Source organism: Lepeophtheirus salmonis, chromosome 3 (genome assembly GCF_016086655.4).
Source record: "Lepeophtheirus salmonis chromosome 3, UVic_Lsal_1.4, whole genome shotgun sequence".
Lineage (NCBI taxonomy): Eukaryota > Metazoa > Arthropoda > Copepoda > Siphonostomatoida > Caligidae > Lepeophtheirus > Lepeophtheirus salmonis.
Window position 1 is genome coordinate 39017576 of NC_052133.2, and position 23424 is coordinate 39040999.

At 28.9% G+C, this 23424-nt stretch overlaps 1 protein-coding gene across 1 annotated transcript in view; it reads right to left on the minus strand.

Moving 5' to 3' along the window:
• Eip63E (cyclin dependent kinase Eip63E) overlaps positions 1-23101 on the minus strand; it is a 126100-nt gene extending 102999 nt beyond the window's left edge. The window contains exons 1-2 of the mRNA XM_040709235.2: positions 22628-23101; positions 323-424 (exon numbers count right to left, since the gene is read on the minus strand). Of these exons, the coding sequence (XP_040565169.2) occupies positions 323-424; positions 22628-22730 (205 nt within the window). The 5' untranslated portion in view covers positions 22731-23101. The remainder of the gene's footprint in view (positions 1-322; positions 425-22627) is intronic.
• Positions 23102-23424: the final 323 nt, after the last annotated feature.

Consider the following 23424-nt stretch of genomic DNA (forward strand, 5'->3'; position numbering starts at 1 on the left):
CCATACTAACACAGAAAATACACTGCATTTTTTTGTCAGCTGTCGTTGAGTCTGCTTCATTCCCTCTTAACAGTGCTCACAACGTTGATTGGTTCAAATTAGCTCTTGTTAAGCTATAATGAACAATTATCAACAATCTCAACCTAAATATCGGGTTGAAAAAAGATTTCGAACCGAGTCTCAAGACTACTACTTCCTTTACATCCTCCATCTTTTTTAATATTTTGTTATAGCCTACTCTGGTTTAATTTTGAAGGCCACCTTTACACAATATCAGATCACTAACCAAAAGGTAAAAAAAATAAAATAAACTGCCTCTTACCCAACTTTCCAAAGCTCTGACTTAATCTCTTCTTAATTTTTTGAACTTTTGACAACGCTTTGCTTTTACGATTCTTCTCTTTTTCTCCACGAAGCACAACACCTAAAGACATAAATAGATAATATAAATTACATTAAATAGAATATCCAAGTACAATATATACGTATATAAACTAAACACTTCTCCCAATAGCTACATTTTCCTTTCTACATATTTTGATAGAAACTAAAAACCCTGTTTTTAGTTTCTATGAATATTTACAAAAAGATGAAAGCAGATTTTTTATGTCTACTCTTTGTTTTTGTTCGTTTTTTTACTCATATACAAATTAACTAATATTAATTAATACCTTTTGAAACTTTGTTTCCCCCCTCCCCTCTTCTTCTTTAAAATAAAAATATACAATATTTGTTGAGAGAATGCTAATAAATTTGAGGGAAAACAAACTTTTGATTAAGAAGAAAAAGTTGAAAAATATATAAATAACATATTATAATGAAATTATTGATAGAATGAAAAAATTATATTTTTTCAGAGTAAGTTTTTGTTTTTGTTACCATTATACAATTTATGATCACAAAAGGAGGTTCTTATTATATATATAAATGTATATAGGGTACACAAACGAAATTAAGATGAAAAACCTTGAATCCAACAGATTTTATAAATTCAAAACTAAGTTTTTTTGTTCAACATGGGGGGTTGGAGGGAAGTTTTTTTATTGTTCTTGAAATTACTTTGAATCTTGAATCTTCGTGTTCTATGAGCATACGTCGAATGGAGTTTCAATGAAAACCATATGGTAATAAGGGAAATACATAATCAAAAGAGATTTGAAGATAAATCTTCAATCTTACTAAAGCAAAGTTTGTTTGTATGAATGAAAAACAATCATTTTGGATCTAAGAAATACAAATGTAGTCATATTAATGAGATTTTGCAGGCGTTTTGAATGAAGCATTGAGTGTGTATACATAGTTCACTGTATATAGTATTCCATGATATACCATATTTTTGATATAAAATATAATAATGTTGCCATATCAATGATATATTAAAGATGTTTTGCATGTAGCATCGAGTATATGCAGCTAAGGTTCATCCAGGTTGCGCTCGACTAAAGTACTCCCTGGGTCATAAAGTTAAAAAAAAATGACAATCATCTTTGCTTAGTGATGTCCTCATCAATCCGTCTCGACCTTATTAGAGCTATTATTAACATCTAGGGATATTACGGTGTAAAAGTTTTGATATCTCGTCTAGTCCTGTCCAAAAAAATTAAGGATGCATCCGAATCGGATATGAAACATAATAACAGGAACGGTACTAGACGGCCCAATTTAAAGCCCCATATTATAGGCTGATGTAAATTTATTAACATTCAATGCTTATAAGAATGATACATACTTTGATAGGGCCTCAATAAAGGATATTGTCAAACTATTACCGAGGATGAAAGGTATTTTAGGCTTTACTGAAGGAATTTAATTAATAAACAGATGTAATTATGTAGTAACTAGTGTTGGGTTTTGTCAGGAAATCCTTAAATGGTATGAGGATGCTATAATTTTGTAAGATCAAACTAATTCGGCCCAAGTTCAGTCTACACAAAAAAAAAAAAAAAAAAAAAAAAAAATCGGTCTTGACCATGGATAAAAAAATATAGAGACAGGTGACAATTTATTATTGATGGCAATTTGACATTGTGCAGCAGAGATTTTTTTTCAAATATACTGCTTAGTAGAATACTTCTTCTACTATAAAAATAGAGTTTGGAGATAATTCCAGCATTGGAATGTGTTTGCAAGTGGAGGGGGGTACCATAATATTTCTTTTTGGAGGAGGGGTTGTTGGGCTTTTTTCACGATTTTGATAGATTCTTTTATACAACTGGCAAATTTGACAAATACTTTTTAAAATAAAAAAAATTCCAAAATTATGACATTAAATTTTTTTAAGACAATAACAAAAAATATTTCGAGAACTATAAAAATTCTCTCAAAGTTGGTGGGGGTGGAGTAATGGTAGTTTCAGCAACACTATGTGAATGACCTTGGTTTGAAGAATGAATTTGGATTATTCAACGTTAACCCTACTCATTTTTTTTTACATGCACTAAACTAATTGAATAATTGAATTGATCAAATGATTGGACAAAACAATATCTCAAAAGGAAGAAAAAATTAAGTCCCGATTGGGATGATTAACTCGTTATATTGTGACTGTTTTCTCTTTTTCAACTCTTCTCTTTCCCTGTATCTTCTTTTCTACATACATGTTTGTGAACAGCTGAAATTTAGATCAAGGTATTTACCAAATTGTCGCCTATGTATATATATTTTTTATCTTTATGAATCCTACAAAAAAATTACATTTGTGCAAATACATTTTTTAGAAAATGAAATTTCGGTCTGACCGTACCAAAAAAAATAAATTCAGTCTCGGACCAAGACTCAACTCAAATTAAATATTTTTGATAATGATAGTTCATATTTTTAGAGGGCGTTTTAAAATCTTAAACGTTTTTCAATGAGCAATAAAAGGGACAGAACGAATAAATTTTAAGTCCCATATTAAGGATCGATGCAACCCAAATAAATATATCATGCATGAGTAATAAGATGAATGTTATTTGATACCTTTTGACATCCCCTTGGAACTCAATGTCTGGCAATTTTTAATCAAACAACAACAATTGTAGAGGTCCTTTTTAATTTGTAAAATTTTTAAGGCTATTGAAACTCAAATATTCCGTTGTTTGAGCTAAGTTTTCTAAACCCTTTTTTTTAAAAAGGCCATCGATAAAATACTATTTTTAAAATATAATTAAACATGGGAAAATATGTCATTTTTTGTCGCCTTGTACTATCCCAATTTATACGTACATAATATATTCTAAATATCATAATTTTATTGTTTTATTAGTTTTCATCTATAAAAAAATGAAAACTAGTAGACTTCAATAATGAAATGTACTTGAGAAGCACTCAAAGTATGTATATATTGCTTTAAATTACGTTTTATTTGTTATTTTTTTCATTTAATTTTAATCAAATTAGCGTTGTATTTACTTGATCCAATGAAATAGAGAAACTATTGGCCTTGAACCTATCTCAGCCAATTTTTTTTTTGTTGATGGACGAATACTTGTAAAACGATATCATTAAATATTTGTCTACTAGGTTTCAAAATGGAATGGTGCAAGATGTCTCCAAAAGGGCATTTTTCAGGCTAAATATGCCTATTTTTCATCGTTAAAAACTGGTATAAGATTTCTAAAATATTATAAAAATCCCAGTGCAGTAAAAAAGTATGGTGCCTGGTACTTTTGTCTTAAACTATTTTGCCTCAGGATACTTTCCCTTAAAGCCATTTTTCCTTACAGATATTTCTTTTCAAAATATAAATTAATGAGGTTTCCTTTGAATTTTTAAATCAAAATATGTAATATTTACTATTATAAAAGGCATTCAATTGTAGTTTTCTCTTGGGAGAATGATAAAATTATGCTTTTACTTCATATTATGTTTATTTGTTAATCCATGAGTCTTTTCTAACATTAATATTTTATCATGTATAACGGAGAAGTAATATCCCTTTTTTTGTTCGTATCGTTATTGTGTTTGTTTATCTTTTAAAAAAAAATAATATAGTAATTTTATTATATATTTAATCTCTGGTTCGAACTATTGACATAGTGAAATTTGGATAGTATGTATGTTTTGAAATTTTTGGGCATAATTCCGTCATTTCCCCAACAAATAACCATTTAATGCGTTTTTAGTATAAACATTAGATATTTTGATTAACAAAATTAAAGGGGAACATCAATTTTAAACAAAAAAACAACATAACAACCACATCGTATAAACATCATTTATTTATATATTAAGGCGAAATATCCTTGAGGTAAAATGACTTTAAGGCAAAAGTACCTAGTGGGAAAAAAATATTTATCTAAAAAAACGGGACACCCTAATGAACACGTTATTTACATTTATATGTATGTACGTGTACAGCTTTTCATGTATTTACAAGGTAAAAAGGCCCTTTGAAGTGTTGTAGTTTACATTGAGAGCTCCATGCAAAATTCAAATAACATGAAAATGTATGTTCTATATAGTTTTTTCTCGAATATCGATTTGTCTACTCTTACCCCTTATTAGTGTTTTGATCTAATATTTTAGGGCTTAAATGTTTATTTTTTTTCTCACAACCTTTCTCAGAAGAACAAATAAAAAAAAAGGCCCAAAATCAGTTGATACATTCTTCTTAACTATGGAACTATTATTCAAGAATTATTGGGAATTGTTTATAACTTAACGAGAGCTAATTCAAATTCAACCAATCAATGTTCAGAACAATGACTTTCACATAGACAGTTGACAACAAAATTCAGTTCAATTGTGTGTGTTAGTGAAATAACGCCTTGACTTTAGTTGAGACTCAGTCTAATTATATAACTGTGGACCAATATTTCCTAAAAATGTCATTTTTTTGGTGGGATCAGATCAAAACCAATTTTTGTTGTTTACTGAATTTTATTTCGAGAACGGTCCAGACCAAAGTTGGACTTGAATTAGTTAAAAATATAACAGTTTCAGACTGCTCTAACATTTTCAGACTGAACCCCAACATCATTAGTAAAAAAAAATTCAACTCTCAATTATCAAAGACCCTTAATATACATCTATGTATATCTTACTTACAACTAACTTCATATGAAGATGGAAATTGACAAGTAAGGACATGTTTGTTTTTATCAATCCGGGTGGATTTTGATCATCATGAATATACAAGTTGGGACAACTTACTTTTCCTTTGAAAAAAGGTAATAAAACAAGTTTTATAAATCAAAAAAGTTTTATTTTTGTTTTGTAATGATAGTACACATTTAAGTTTTGTTTTCTACAGTTTTGAAAATCATATCAGATAGGTGACGTGTCCATATAATGATTTAACTGACCTTTGGCATTTTAATACCCAGTGATTTTTTCAGTTTTTTGGTTCTCTTTAAATAACTTTTCAATGAGAGGTTTTAGGGGTATGGTTTTTTAATTGCCAACACATCATATTTTTTATCGTGGATAATTAGTTGATGAAATAATAAGTCATTAGCGATTCCGCAAATATTCTTAAAAATGTTGGTTTTTCCAGAATAAATTCTGTTTTAATTATCTGATTTGGACAAACTGCACCAATTAATAATTTTTTCACAATACCAAATCTGATGGTATACATTTTTAGCTCCCTATAATAATTATCCATAGAGTTATTTGTGATCAAAGAATTTTGCAAATTTTAAATTATAAAAATGGGTTGATGAAAATGGTTTTTTTGCTTATTATAAATTGACACAATTAATTCATTTTCATAAATCGTACCCATAATAACTCAGGAGCTAAATTGCAATTAGTTTAGTTTTTTAAATATTCTGTAAAACCATTTTCTGGCAATCTTTATTTTCGAATGCAAACGCACGTTCCTCACTACTCCAACACATGATAAGGAGTGACTGTATTTCCAAAAATAACTTTCGAATCCATCTTCTAGAAAAAAACCAGGCTCACACAGCTACTACTTCAACAGTCTGATTGCCACACATTATAAAAAGGAAGTTATATTTACAGCACCCTGTATCAAATATAAAATTGTGATAAAATGACAAGGTCAATATTTAATGAGGCATTTTTTCTAAGTTTATATGATTTATTCTTCGAATTAGATGTCAAAATTAATTCACAAAAAAACAATAAATATTTTGTCCATTGTTTTTCAAACATTCAAACCAATAGCAACTTATTTTTTACTGATAATAATTATCCTAATATATAAATGTTTTGACATTTAAATTTAAGTACATTTGTAACTAAATACCTTGTCAAGGTTCCAATTTTTTACCTTTTCAAATCCTATAGCTTCTTTTTTAAATTTGCAAAAAGAAAATTATAAATCAAATATATTCACATTCTAGGTACATGTGTACGTGTACATACTATTTAGATTTAATTTGTTATATTATATTCATTTCACAAGTATTTATGTAGTTAGTTATCATTTAATGGTAAAAACGATCTCAGACATTAGTAAACTTATTGAGAGAATTGATTTATTATATATACTTTTTAGAAAGGGTTTTCAAATAAATAAAACTTCGTCCTCCACATATATAAGTATGTATGTTAACCTTAACGAACAAACAAATGTTTCTCAAGCGAAAGGGTAAAATCATGAATGAACTAGTTAGGCAACTCGGTCCATTTGTAATGAATACCTGTTTATCTAAAGGACATTTTTATATATATAATACAAATGACCAATGCTACAAGTAGTAAAATGAAGCCTTAAGGTGAGTTTCATCATCTATTGAGCGTGTTAAGAAATGGGGAACTTATTTCTAAGAAATCTACAAATGTGGTGAATTAACAATAAACCAATCTTGAAAAAAAATCAATAAAAGGAGAAATGATGACTCTTTGCTACTTTAACTAAAACTTATGGTACTTCGAAAGGATGAATCAAATCAATCACAAAAATGTTATCATGGCTCAATTTTTGGAAAGAACCCCTAAAAGTCACTTTTATGTTGACCCACTATATATTATAATTTCAAACCGCAATTAATTATTCTTTTTAAAACAAAGACATTCTGTGATTTAAAATGTGTCTTGTTGGTAGGAGAGAAAATGACAGGATACATTTAATTTAGAAAGCACGACAGTTACTAACGTGTTTACAAATTTCTTTTTTCTAGGTACTCTATTTTATAAGGTTTGTAAATACGTAGCTTCTAACTTTCGTGCTTCCAAATGATAATTAATCGTGAAGAAACTTTCCAAGTAAACATTTATTTCGACAAGGATAATTGTTAAGGTTTGTAATCATATATTTTTTCAACAGTAGTAATTATCTGCCTATTAGTGATGAGTCATCCATCGTCACTCCAGCCAGCCACCCAATAAAAATAGTGATCCCCCTGACTTACAACATAGAAAGGGAGAAAATAAAAAAGAAGAGAAAGAAAAATTCAAAAGAATTATATCCATGAATATATTTTTATACAAAATTACGCCCCAATAACAAAACCTTCATTAGGACAATACTTATATAATATTTAAAAAAGTTTAAATTAAGAGCCATTATTTACTGCTTGTAATTCTGGTGCAAGCGTAAAACAAAACTTTTCAAACTGTAGATCAGTTTTTTTTTTTGTAGGACGGGTTAAAAAATCAATAGCCCAGTATAATCTTCAAACTTCAACAGCTGCTTCTTATTAAATCACGAGGTTCTGTGATTTAAACTGTGTCTTGTTTGTAGGAGTGCAAATGTCTTGATAAAATATATTTTGAATGCAATACAATTACTAAAGTTGCATTTTCTCAACAAGTAACATATAAAATCACAGAAAATCTTTATTTTGAAGGGGATAATTTTTAAGGTTTGAAGATGATAATGAGCGAAGTTCTTTGAAATAAATTGTGTGTACACACATAGCAGATGTGGTAATACATATTAAAAGATTTACTAGTGATAGTAGCCAACATTGCACGAAGTAATTAAGCGTCGGTTAAAAGATAAATTTTGCTTTAATAATATAGAAGAAAAACTCCCTTAGAAATCCTTAGTTTTACTTTCCGCTTTTCAGGAGCGCACTTGCACGAAACTATTCAGTACTTATATCAATTCATATGAGATGTTTTGTACTCAAGAAGGAAATAATAATAATAAGAGTTTGAAATTTTTTTTAATATGATGCGATCACTGATGAGTACTTTAGTCTCTTGAGTCCTCATTAACAAAAAAGAAAGAAAGAGTGTCCCGTATGCTAGTTACAATAAGCATGCGAGAGTAAATTCATTTTTACATACCAGCGTTTATATTTTATTCAAGTCTTAACATATGCTGAAAATGCATGTAAATTATGACATAAATAAGAGAGCAATAACAAAAACTAACAGAAACAGTGCGGCATATTCGATGCTATATTCAAATGCCTGTAATATTTCATTAATACGACTACATTGTATTTTCTAGGATTAAAATATGTTTATGATATACATTAAGTGCACACTATATATAATGGACACCGTAACTGTTTTTGATACAAACAGATAAACTTGACTTTATTAAAATTAATTCTCCATTTATTCCTTCCGAAATTTCCAATAAACTGTTCTCAGAGAATAACACTTATAAATGTATTATTATAATCTCAAAAAAAGTTAGTTATAAAATTTACAATAGCGATCTAAATAAAACACTTTAATTCAATATGTCCTTCTGTTTGATCAATGCTTTTTTCCACATGACCCCTGAAAGGAGAACATTATTCAAATTTGTCTGTAATGCAATGGACAATTCGATTGTGGAAATTGCAATGTGCTTTGCTTCATAGCCCACGTGGAAGACAGTAATAACGGCGGCATCTCTTTTACTCTATTCCATATATATCAATTGTTAAAAAAACCAAAAACACATTAAGATAAAAAATTAAACAAAGTGTCACTAAAGCTATAAAATTCGTTAGTTTTTGATTTGAGTTATGATTAAGATTTAAAATGTGGTTTCTAGATAAGATTTATTTATCTAAAATGCACTGTACACGTAAAATCGTGTACACGTCCGATAGATGTGAAAACTTACCTTGGTATATTTACACTTAAACATTCATTTTTTGAACTACTACCTTACTCTAACATCATAATAAAAGGGAAAGAGAAGGGAAATGTTGAGTAATCTGCTTTCACTCCTAAAAACTAAAACACTGCGTACAAACAAACAAACAAAAAATGTATAAAACATTCATTCTTGTTGTCTTTACTTTAAAAAGAAGGAAAACAAAAGAAGAAACACGAATATAACTTTAAACACACAGCAAGAAAGTTTCAAAAGTTTTAAGGACATCAGAAACCCACTTACACAAACACAAAAACAACGACCCTGTGTCTAGGTACATATCTATCTATATAAATGAAATATTATAACCAACTACACTACAACTACATTAGAGTAAACATTAGGATGAGGCTGATGGCAAACTTTTTAACCAAGCTTAACCTTTCAATGCTACAATAAATTAACGTAATGAACCCATTTGTATAATTTCACTCGAGCATAAAGCCAATTAAATTTTGTAAAAAGTGACAAAAAAACTATACAAATTACATTTGTGGCCTTTTGAATGTATCTAATATTCAATTTATTTAGTTAAAAATATCGATTTTAGATAAAGATACATTAGTTAAAAACTATTAGTAACATTTTTTCGAAAAATAACCATTTGATCCAAAGATCCATATACAGTACTAAAAAAGATAAAGCGTTATCCGTCATAACTTAAGAATTTGTTGGCCACCAGCCTCAACCTAGTGTACGTATATATTAGTTGTGAAGATCAATTGATGTTGTTACTAATAGAGTCAATTTTTAAGTTTACTTTAATAATCATTCCACAGAGTGGGGACCCCAAACTTGCAGTAGCCTTTATTTACGACTTTATCCCCCTTGTTTTTAGTTACAAGGTTTCATTACTCAACCAAGCGACAATAGAAACAAAAATAAACAAGTTTTGTATTTATCCCGTGTCTCTAAGTGGTAAAATGTTGGAGCAACAACAAAAAAGGTAACACGTATGGTATCTTTTTCACATCAGTGCCAGTGCTAAGAAGACTGCAAAGACCGGCGGCATCTCCATTCGAACTGCCTACAACATCAAGAAGTACATTAAGGAGAATAATGGTGCTGTACCCTCCCATACAACAAAAAAGTACCAGTCTTCTGAACCTTCAATTTGGCTTATTTATGGCCTGCCTCCATGTGGCCCTCCTCCAGCCCTGACCTCAATCCCCTGTACTTGGCAGTTTGGAGCATCTTGGAGATGAATTTTTGCCACACCTCCCATGCAAATTTAAATTAACTACGAGTATCCATTATGACAGCAGGGTTTGCCATGGGCACAGCCTTCATCATCAAGGTCTGCCAATCTGCTCGCCGGTCCAGGCTATTATTGTTTGGAAAGCATGACATATTGAACAAAAAATATAGGTAAAGATAGTATTTAAACATTTCACACATTGGTTTTGAGTTGTCTTTCTTGATTCCATCAAAATCTCATTTTTCATAATTTAGTCATGCCACTACCAGTTTTGGGTCCCCACTCTGTACATCAAATTGTTTTAGAAAAATTGAAACTTTAGCTTAAATTCAATCAAGACTGATAATATTTCCGTGTTCTTCATATTTTTTTGCAGAATAAATTGTATCTAACAAAAAATTTTGTCATCTTACCTGGGTAAAAAAAGATAAATGTGATTTTTTTATTTCTCTAAAAAAATCACTTTTTTAGGAAATAAAAAAGCGAGGCCCTTTCATTTTCAAATAATTATTTTATACAGAAAAATATTCAGCAGAGGCTTTGTAAAGCCTTTTTATATAAAATTGTTACAGATTTTACTCATAAACGTTTTTTAGAAAACAATTTTTATTATTTTTTTAAATTTATTCTCAGTATAAGTATTATATATATTTCAATTTTACAACAATTATATAAACTTGAGTGAGGGCTGAGACAAGTATCCCCTAAATCGGCCACTTATAATTCCTTCAAATTGTCTATCACTTTCTAATGCATATAAAACTATCTAACACAAAATATCTATAGACTAAAATACACATGAAATATTAATTAGATAATTAATAACTATCGTAGTGATGGTCTGCCAACACACAAATGATATCATCACAAGCCAAAGAATGATTGTAAATAAAACAAATGAGGGCATTATCTAAGTATCTATAGAGTATCGGTACAATAGAATCACAAAAAAGACAAAAATATCCCCATTTATACAACCTTTTGTTCAAAAACATGAGCAACGTTCTAGATCAATAATCAGAAAAGTTGTGGATTGAACCATCCTACAATTTAAAAAAAAAAAATCATTTTAACACTTCTGAAATTATATAAAAATTTATAATCTACAAGGTCCAGAATGATATTTATCATAAAACGTTGGTAAAACGTATTTTATTTCTATAATAATAGAGCAAAGTTTGTCTGTATTAATGAATGTTTATATGATAACATTCATTTTTGATCTAGGAAATGACAATTTAACCATATAATTGAAATATCGCAGCCGTTCTCCATGTACCATCAAGAGTGTATACAGGGTGCACTGAATAATTTGCTCCCTGACGTATATCATATTCATATTTTGATCTTAGAAATAACAATGTAGACTTTAGCTTAGACTCAATCAGGCAGCGCTCTATAGTCTGGCTCATTGTTCATACTATTTTTTTTCTCAAGCTGTCATTATTATTATTTTATTCTTGAGGATAGAATATATATCTATGTATAAGGTAACTACGTGTAAGTGTGCTCATGAACAACGGTAAAAATACAGATCATTTCTTGGGAAGTAATCTTCCAAAATTTTACCAATGCTTCTTTGTTCAATGACGCCTAACAACTCCTCGAAATACCGGGTACGACCGCTAGAATTATGTATATTAATGTATCAAATAATCAAATTAAAAAAAATATTTTTGTACAAAATCATCTTTCAAAAATTGTCTTTGATGCCAAAATATGTTTTTGATATGATTAATTATTATCATTCTGGATCTTCCTCAAGAATATGAATTGTGGAAATTTTAGGATCCCCTTGTTCAACTCGAATTTTTGCGGATGGACTATAATAAATTTAGAAAGACCCGTATTCGAATACATAGTGGTTACAAACAAATATTATTACAGAAATAAGGAGTAAATAGAATGCTGTAAATTCAATTTGCATAATGATGATTATGATTCATATATAAAATATGTAAGGATGTAAAGAAGAAATCTCCTTGTAAAGTCCCTATAGAGTTATGAAAAACAAACATATACATTATGTACTTAGACGGTGTGCAATGCATACATACGTATTACATTACTACTATATCAACAGTCTAATACACATGCATTTAGATAGGCTGCTTCGTTTTTGAAGCTAATATTTCCCCTCTTTATCTGTAGGGTTTAGTTTACCAAAGTTAAAGGCCATTTTAATCTTCATTAACTGTGGGTCCTTTGAATTTTCCTAGAAAGGTTCATGGTTAATTAAGCCAAATAAGATATATGAAATATGTATTAAGAGCATAGCATATATATCGTGCAAAAAATATCCCTGTTTACATTATAATATGAACATTTTATATTTTTACTTAGTTATATAATTTATTCTTTTACATATATAGCGGAATAATAAAAAAAGGAAACCACCCTGAATGACATCACAATGGATCAATTTTAACTTCTTTAATGACTACACTAAATAACGACCCGCGTAACACTACTTGTAGTGTGTTACGATACCAATATTTTTGTACAGGTTTCAGTATCAAAATTGATATCCGTAATTTTGTCTGAGGGAGGTTTTAGCGCAGAAATTTGATCATTTTTTCTTAACAATAAAAACCATTTTTTGGGTTTAGTTTAGAAATGGAAGGACATTTTATATTACGACATAATAACACTGCAATTTCCGATTCTTCTATTAATTATGTATAGTACCTTTCTAAATGCGTCAGTACTCTGGTACTACTCTAATACAGGTATAACAAACAACACTAATTTCAAGTATGATTATATGAGTCAAAAATTTAAATTTAAATATTTTTTTAGCATTTGGTTTATTAGTACAAAATATAGTGTACTTTTTTTTTAATGTACTCAATGATGTGGGGTTTCCCTGTTTTATCAAACATAACAACAAAACTTGACCATAGTTATTAAATTGATAGTTGTTGAATAAAAAGGAGGAAAATTATCTTCGATACAACAGGGAAACAGTAAATTATTAAGCAAATCTTAGACTCTTTAAATGATTCACAACAAGGTACAAAAATTTTTTAATCATAAATCAAATACTACAAAAAATAAAAAGTACAATTTTGGACTTATAGCATTACTATGAGTGATACCCGTCACTGCTCAGAGTTATTAGTAGATGTGTATCGAACGTGTCCTAAAAGTGGTAGCGGCTTTTTCTAGTTGGTAATTTGAAGAAGATTTTTTATTTTCCTAAGCTTTGTCATTATTATTCAATTATTGAGAAGGGACCATCTAAGTAAAAAGTAATAACTACTTCGTGTGCCCATGAAAGATGGAGAATAATAATGAGGATTTGTTGGGATTCTGAGTAGAATTGAGGATTGATATCAGAGTAATTCCAGCCTATATATCCCTGCTATATACGGAGTGGTATTTGTGTTTATTTGTTCTTCTCACGGCTGCTTGCAGCTGATCTAATATAATACCATGACAGCTAAGATGTTCTCCTCCCAAACATTCTTCAAATTATCAGGGTGATCACATTCATTTTCTGTTTCTTTTATTGTTACATAGAGGCAGTATATATATTATGCCTCACTGGTTAATAGGCATCCATTTAATTTTGATGAAATAATAATATATATGTCCCCTTTTTCTTTTCTTTTTTAATATGACGCACTCCGCTTTACTACACAGCTTTTTTTTAAAGATGAAAAAAATATATATTATTGTTATTTATTTTTTAGAATTTTTATTATTTAAATATGAAACACTCGTTGCTACCAAGGTTAATAGAAATACAAGGTTATACCATAACGCATGTACGACTTGACTTCCACTAAGCTTTTAATATTGACGTCATAGTAGATGAGTGGTTGCGTATTTTGTCAAAATCAGTTTTTTCTGCCCAGCAGCCGGTACGTTACATTAAATTGAAAATTCTAGCAAAAGTGACGTCATAGACTATGAGTGGTTGCGTGTTTTGTCAAAACCTGCCTGTATTGCGCAACAGTCGGTACAATACATCAGATTGAAAATTATAGGAAGCCCGATTACATAATGGTCTAACCTTGTACTTCTATTAACCTTCGTTGCTACTATATTATTTCTTCGATCAAAAATGACTTTACAAATATCCATTCAAACAATTTTACTTTAATTATATAGGTATTTAGGACAGTGGTCACATTTAGCTTTTTTATTCATACTCAACCTCGACTGTCAAAAGGGAAATCAAAATTCTATGTCATACTTTTTTTGAGTTCATAATACGTAGAGTCAGCTACTTTGAATAATACAAGAGTCAACTTATGAGAATTAATTAAAACTGCTTGAAAGTAAAATAAAATACATCTTTGTTCATTTCAAAGGCGAGCTGTAGGTACAAAAGTGCTAAAAATGGTCAATTTTTGGCCCAAAATCCCTTTTTATAACTAAAATAGCACTTTACTACGTCCAAATTAGCCTAAGGTTCCTTAAACTTTCACAAAGTAAGTTTTTGATTGTTTTCAGCAGGAAAAGGGGGAAAAATAATAACTCAAAAACGGGGCAGTCTATAGATATACATATGTAGAAATTCAAGTTAAATATGTATGTAAATCAGTCAAAATGTCTTGTTTCACTACAAGTAAATATGTATATAAACATGATTAAGATTACATAAATGGGGACATGTATATATTATGTGCAATGAGCAGTGAAAAAATATGGTCAAAAAAGAGCATAACAATCAATTTCTTATGCCTTAGACACACATATATAGTTCTAATGTCATAAGACAAGTCATACATAATATATATCATACATTTTGTATATAAGAGTTTACATCGTTTTTACTGAAGTCACACATTACATAATAATTGAAGGTGACGCCATCTTAAGGGTATAGAGCTCTTGATATATACCATTTTTTTACAATGCCATCATCATTGCTAGATTTGTAATTACAATTATACATTTAATTATGAAGAAAATATGATTATAAATTAAATAAATGCTGGTTTGTAAAGTTTCTCTATGATAAAAGAGGGTCGTGCACAAAAATTTGGGAAACTCTGCTCACCATTTTGGTTTTTTAGTCATCCAAGATGGCGGACATGAACAATGCTGGCAACAAATGAAAACACTCGAAACCAAGAATTTCTAATGGTAATTATTTATTAACAGAATAATAAGTGTTATAAATATAGCTAGAGTTGTCTAAAATATGACTTGTCACTATGGAAAAAAACCAAAAAAACAAACAAACATGCGATAATGAACGTGATAACCCTGATATATTTGAATAATGTTTGAAAAGTGGACAGCTTAGCTGTTATTATGTTTTATAAGCCTAACATCCGAAAGCTATGAAAGGAAGATAATAAACACAAATACGACGTCGTATCGAGCAGAGATTTGCAGGAATTACTCCTATGTCAATCTTCAAAAAAAACTTTGTAAAAAAACACCTATGTTCTTCAGGTTGCCAACAACAAAAAGTCTCGCGCTTGTCAAAGGTCATACTTTTTACAGCTCTAATCATGGTATCATGGCAAAAAGTGTTCAATCCATCGAAAAAGTGAAGAGGATAGAAAAATACGTCATGGGGTTATGTTATGTGCACAATACTAATTCTTTATCCCTAAAAGACTTAATAACACTTGACTTTTACAAATATATTTATATATATACGAGTACATATTTCTTTAATACTATTAAACGACTAATAAACCCTGGGATTAAGGGAGATATCCTTTAGATATTATACAATATCCATATGCATATCTATATAAAAAGTATATAAATTCCAGTCTGAATCTGTAAATACAAAAGATTTGCAATGTGTGTTTTTAAATCCAAAGAGATTAAGAAACTTCTAAGCCTTTCTAATTAATATTTTTTTGGATAAATTTTATTTATTTCTGCATTAAAACTATGTATTTAATAACCATTACTAATAGTGTTTGTGTGGGTCCCAATTTATTCGGCCCGGTTCAATCTTGGGACTAGTACTATCGGTCTATCGGACTTATCAGTTGCAGGGATATGCTTTTACACTTATCGATCCTTTAATTTTTCCTAAAAATGTCAATGGTTTATTAAGACAAATTATTATTAAGAATATTGCACATATCTTGCAAAAAGTATGAATCCTGTTTTAATGATAATGCAATACAATACACACATACTACCTTTTTACTTAATAATATAATTTATTCTATTATATACAACCACATAATTATAAGAGGAAAAATAGCCTAATTTACGTCTTGATGGCTTGAATTTACATTATTGAAGGACCAGCAACTAGGACTGGACGGTTGTTCTAGATAAACCCCAACACAACACTAGTTATTAGTGTCAAATTTCGGTTTACAAATAAATTCGGTTTTTAAGCTTCATACCTATCATATTTGATACACGAGTTTTGTTATGCTTGATTTCAGTAGTTGCACCATTTATAGACCAAAAATTTCTTGGATACAACACATGCACCTAGTGAGTATCATATTCATAACTTCGGTATGGATTGGCGATATAGAAAAATTCGGTCTCAACCGAGTTTATTAATGAATCGCCGTTAACGTCATAATGTGTGTTTCAAAAACTGTAAAAAACTGCATATTGACATCATATGCAATTTAAAGTATTTGATAGATTCTGTGCAACTGGGATCGGAAGGAAATCTGCGCATAGGGTTAGACCGAAAATCAGTTTAGGGTTTGAGAATTTGGTCTCGACCGAGAAATTAGTCCAAATCGGTCCAGAAAAAAAAAAAAGAGTGTAGATTTATTGGGGAAAAAATGGGTTCGGACAAAAAATAAGAAAATTGCCTTTAAAAAATGTCGATTTTGATTGATTTATGGTCAATTAAGTTTATAATATTCAGTAAAAAATTTAAATATCATAAGCTGATTAGGTTTTGTGAATATATATTACAATAATATTCCGACATAAAATTTAATTACTTATGAGTCAATATAATTAGATACTTTATATATAAGGGAATTAAAACAAGTTAATATATGCTTCATATTCAAATTAATTGATTAGTATTGACTTAGTGTGAATAATTATATATTAGTGAAGCATGGCATCTAAAATATTATTGTAATCTATATTCACGCAACCTAACCAGCTTATTATATTTAATTTTTTTTATATAAATACTTTAAACTGAATTAACCATAAATCAATCAAAATCGACCTTTTTTAAGGCTATTTAAAAAAAATAAATTAAATATAAGGTCTATTCTAAATATAAGTTCAGCTATGATATAAAGCATTTGAATAAAAAAAAAAGATATTAACATCTAAGTAAGGTCCTTCCCTTTACTCGATTTTTTTGGTGGTTATATACATTTTTTATTAAATGTAATCAAGATCACTTAATAAATAATTCATTTTATAAATACTGAAATGTTTTTATCAATTTATTATTTACTTTGATTTTCATATATATCGGGTTTTTCATGTCGAAATATGGCACTGAACTTTAGTTATACCCTAAAAACTTGATTTAAAAAAAAGACTTTAAAGGGCAAATGGATTGAAATTTTTAATAGTCATATTCGTGTTCTACGGCTTAAATAAGAATAATAAATGTGGGGTTCAGCCAGCAGGCAAGAATGCTGTTGCATTGTGAAATCAACAAACATATATAACTAACTTATTGAATTAAGTATATCAAAGTCAGAGGAACAATAATAATTTAAAGGGATCTCTCTTTTCTTTTCTAGCTTCCCTTTAATCCTATATCAAGTTACAATCTATGACTAATATTATATATACATATATATATAGTCTATTCCAATTCCTAGACGTACAAACTCAATTATACTTTTGTACACTCGTTAGAATAATAATATCAATAGACATATGTTTATTTAAAGAAAAGAGTCAAAAGTATTAGTCCCAAAAATTTGACGTCCCGTCCTAAATTTTAAGGACACGTCCTAATCAGACGCAAAAACCGTCCATAGAACAACCTATACTAAATGACTTCATTATAGATATCTACCAGTGACGTCATCATAAATAAATTATATATAACTTTAATAAGACTAATTTAGACTTCTAATAAGGTCTAAATCTAAAGTAAAGGACAAAGATTCACGACACTTAAAGTTCTACTTAACTAATGCAAATGGTAAAGTGAGATAACATTAATTATAATAAAATTTGGGACATTTTTTGCGTACTGATAGCAGGGACCAATTTTATGTTCCATATTAAGGACTGGTCTAACCCTATAAAGAGTTATCGAGTAATAGAATTCAAGAAAACGGGCTCTATTATTGAGAATTAATAATAAAAATAAGAATTGCTAATATATGGGTAAAACTAGCGCTAAATGTATTCTTTTTAATTAAAATACCTATAATAAAAAAAAATTATCTTTTACAGTATTTATTATTTATTAACGGGATCCAGCTCAAAGACAATTTTCCGAGAATTGAGAAAACCTTGTATGCTTAGAGCTAAATAAGTAATTGTTCCCACATGTTGAAGACATAGTTATTAAAGTAGAAATTATTGTATTGCTTAACAATATATAATTCCAGATTACTATTATACAACTAATAATGTGAGGCAAGTGTAAACAAATTAACAATTTATGACAAATTGTTGTTGTTGTGAAGATGCAATTGTGATGAACCCAGTTTTGGAGGGTGTCATGGAAATAATATAAAAGAAATAATACGTTTATCTACAAATCGCATTCCAAAATTGTCAATTGATAAAAATAAGAACCGTATACAAATGGATTTCCCCAGGACATAATTTTTTGCCGGGAAATTTTTCATATGTAGTTAAACTTTCAAAATAATCATATTAATAATGTCCATTATCTAAATAAGCATTCCTACGAATATGAATATTAAGAAAATGAATAGTAAAATTTCAATTATATGTCTTTTTTTTATGAATGTTTTGTGTTGTTTAAGTAATTATGAATGAACTTTTAAGTGCAGTTCATTTAGGCTGGAGAAATCAATTTATCTACAAATTCCAATTTTTAGGGTTTAATGACAAGTAATATAATCTTTTTTTTAATCTGATGCCTCTTAATGTATGTATATAGATAGAGTTGTGAATTCTAAGCCCTGTTGGTATGTGATAAAAAAAGAAACAGAAAATGGATATGGTCAGCCAGATCATTTAAAATATTTTTTTTGAGGAGAACAGTTTAGTTGTCATGATGTTTCAATAAATTTAAGCTACAAGCAGTTATTAGTGGAAGGAAATATTTACAAATCCCGCTCCGTATCTAACAAGTACATAAGCAGAAATTACTCTAATGTTGACCCTCAATTCTACTCGGAGTTCAACAAGAAGTCCAACAGCGGCTCAGTGTTACTTCCCATCACTTATTAAAAGTTCTTACTATATTTAGAAGCAAGTATTCTATTCATGAATTGAAAAATATTCATAACGTTTTTGAAAAATAACTCAGATAACCACCTACAAGAAATTCACACGCGAATAAATCTTTAAAATATATAATTCTATAGATATACAATATATATACATATATTGGAAAGAATCAAAAGATGGTTTATAGAATTGAAATATGTAATTATAATACCTAAATCCTTGAAATATATAATATATATATATTTTACTACAATAAAAAATTCTATAGTATTTGCTAGATAAAAATTGATGGGAGCCCAAATATACTAAGCTTCTTAAATATAATAGCTTTTTTTCTTTAAAAAAAAAGTAAATGATTGTAGTTTTAAAAAAAGTATATTGCTTAAAAATATATATATATAGGTACGTAAATCTTTTTCTATTTTTTGCTCAACAAATGGTAGAAAAAGCTAAATAATCATGAATAGAATTACTCAACCAAAAAAACTTCCCTCTCACAAAAATGTACATAGATTATCTATTTACCAATGTATACATATATATTGGAAAAAAAACTTTTTTTTAATAAATCCTCTTTAGTATCCTTCTAATAAGTAGTTTGCATCATTTAGTCCTTGTTAATAGTTTTTGAACAAATAATAAAAAATATGGTAGTTACTACAATATAAAGCTAACTTAGAGAGCATATTTTTAAAATAGAGATTTTTTAACCAATTATAAAAGAAAATGAATCATTTCAATTATTCGCGGGAAAAAAACAACAATCAAAATATGAATTGAACCATGGATAGTCATAGGTACAACAAAAAAAGATATATACAATAAATATAAGAATATAAGGAATGACTATGAAGGCTAAAAATTGCAAGAATGAATCTACGAATCATTGCGGTAATCAATTGAAATAAAAGATGAATTCAATAGTAAGGAATAACCTTAACCACAGTAAATGATATTTTTGACTGTTGTTTTTAATGTTTTGGATGTAAAATGTGTTATAAATTATGATGAATTTATGGAAGTAATGAATAAACCAATTACTGCGGCAATTATTTGCAATGGAAAAAAGAATTCAAATATTGCGGCAAATATTTAGTGCGGTACAGTGTTGTCACGTTATCGATATTTTCGTATCGGTTCCGATAACGGTAATCGATACTATTTGACTAATATTATAAAAACACAATGTTGTTAAGGGCAATTGAAGAGGACACATAGTGGCGTACGCGGAACTTAACTTAGAGATGAGGACTAGCAGAAATTTGATGATTTTTTTTATCACAGAATATATATATTGCGACTTTTATTTTGGTATAAAAGATAATTTAGTTTGGGATTAGGAGTAATAGATTTGAGGAACACGTCATTAATATATCAGTTCCAGTATAAGTTGAGTATAGTACCGTTTAAATGTGTAAATAGACCGGTACTACTAAATTACCGGCATACTTAATAACACTAGTCTGATATATGGAATCTTTACCCTTATTTACAATGCTTGATATGAAAAATCTGTTATGAGTTATGATCATTTATTAGAAGTAATGAATGCCCCCATCATTGTGGCAATAAATTCCCATAAAAAATTAATTCAATAGTTATAAAAAACATAAATGAGGAGGTAAGTGTAATTTTTTTTAGACTTGTCAATATTTTAGATTAAATATGAGTAATGAAATATAATTATTTTATAGAAGTAGTGAAAAATGTAAAAAGGAATTCAACAGTCCCGAAAAGTATTAATTTGCAATAATGTTTTTATGATACCCATATTCTCGTCCAGTTCAAGTACCAATATAAGTATCGGCATTTCAATACTTTTTCAACTAAAAATATACAACAAAAATGTAGTTAAGGGGAAATTGATGAGCACTTACAAGGGTACATGCAGGATTTTTGGTTGAAGTGGAGGAATTTGATGACTTTTTTTATATATAAAAGATAATAAGATCTTCGTGCTTCTTTTTATAAAGAACAATTTTGTTAGTGGTCATAAACTAAAAAGATTCTAATATCCTTTTAGTTTAGTACCGATTTAAATGATGAGTACCCCGGATCTATTATGATACCGACATATCAAACAACACTATTGTTGTATATGCAATTTTTAAGCTTTATTTATTATAGTTGAAAAGTATTATTGAAATGTGCTATGTAAGAAGATTTTTTTAAATAAAGTAATTAATGAAACAATCATTGTGACGGATAATTACTATTAAAGCTCAATTGAATAATAATGAAAAAGCTTTGCTGCGGCAGTAAAGGAAATTTTTTAACACATTTTAATTAATGTACGAATCATAATTATTGATGAAATCAATTGAAAGATGAATTCAATTCTAAGTAAAAGCTTTAACCACAGTAAATTATATTTTTGACCGTTGTTTTTAATGTTTTAGATGAAAAAAGGGTTAAGAATGATGATGCGTTTATAGAAAGTAATGAACAGACCAATCGTAGTGTCAATTAATTGAAATGAATGATATATTCAATTGTTACAAAAAAAAAGAAGTTAACTCTGCAACATTTGGATCAACTTGACTAAAGTGTAAACTTGGATTTTGTCAATATATTTACGCTTTCTGTACTTTAAATTTCTACCTAAAGTAATGACAGTTTCGTGGTAAATGAAATTTTCATTATTTTTATGTAGCAATATACGTCATGAGTCATGACTATTTCATACTGGACAAATTAACAATCGATTTCCCTTCTTTTTTTCTCTCCTTATACAAAAACTGGTCCGTTTTAGAACGTACTACTCTAGTTTACCACAAATATCAAATATATAATTTATTGTGAAATGAAATTTACCAGTTTGATAATAAATTATATTGCAATTATAGAATGACAATTATCTCTCATTGAATTGACATTTGATTTTGTAAATTTAATATATTTATCAATATATATTATAATATGTACTTCTTCATAAAATAAAATAAAAAATATTTTCTGGCAACACGCAACATTGTGTGCTGAAAAATACAAGGAAAAAGATTTTTTCGTGCCTCTTCTCCTAATCATGAAGTAGAGACGCTTAACTATGTAGACATTTCATTCAGTAATAATAATATTTAAAAAAAAGACATGAGAAGAGGGTAAAAAGATAGAAGACAGACCTGACATAGAATTAGCTGAAATCGATCTCCCTGCTGTCATAGAGACAGTGCAATCCCGACACTCAATTGAACAACATCTCGGTCCGGAAGAGGATTGAATCATAATTAATATGTAGAGAGGATTGCTCCTTCTATATGCTAGAAACTATTATTATTTATTAGTCTAAAAAGTAAACAGTTAATGATTAGAGTAGTTCTGATGGTATATGTAGGTATTTATTTTCCGAATATATTTTTGAAATACAATGATTTAACAAAAAATAATTGGATATTTTTCATATCATAGTTCACAAACAACAACGATACTAAGTAAAATAACACAGAATAAAACAACGTAAAGAGCGAGCGAGTATATCTCGTTTCCCCAACAACCTTAGACAGAATACTAAAGCTGGGTCGCATGCGCGTTGCATGAAAGAGGGAAGCTTTTATTTGAGTGCACGCTTAGTCCCACACGCTTCTTCCTTCTATTACAGAAGGATGATGTTTTCTTCTTCCTTTTCTTATTTTTTCCCCTTCCTTTTATTTTTTGCTTTCGCAATTTTTCTTCCCTTTTGATGATGATGAAGGGAAAAAGAGGAGAAAAGGGAAAAGGAGATGCTATGTACTCTATACATAGAGTGTAAGCTCCCCTTTTGAAAAAAGAAGATGACATCGGCCCGAGAGAAATGAGATCTTTTTTTTTTCTTTTAAAAAAGGAGAGATTTTTTTGGCAATTCATTTATTTTCTTTCACCAATTCCCAACGCTACTTTATAAAAATAATAATAAATATGTAGATTTCTTCTTTTCCCATTT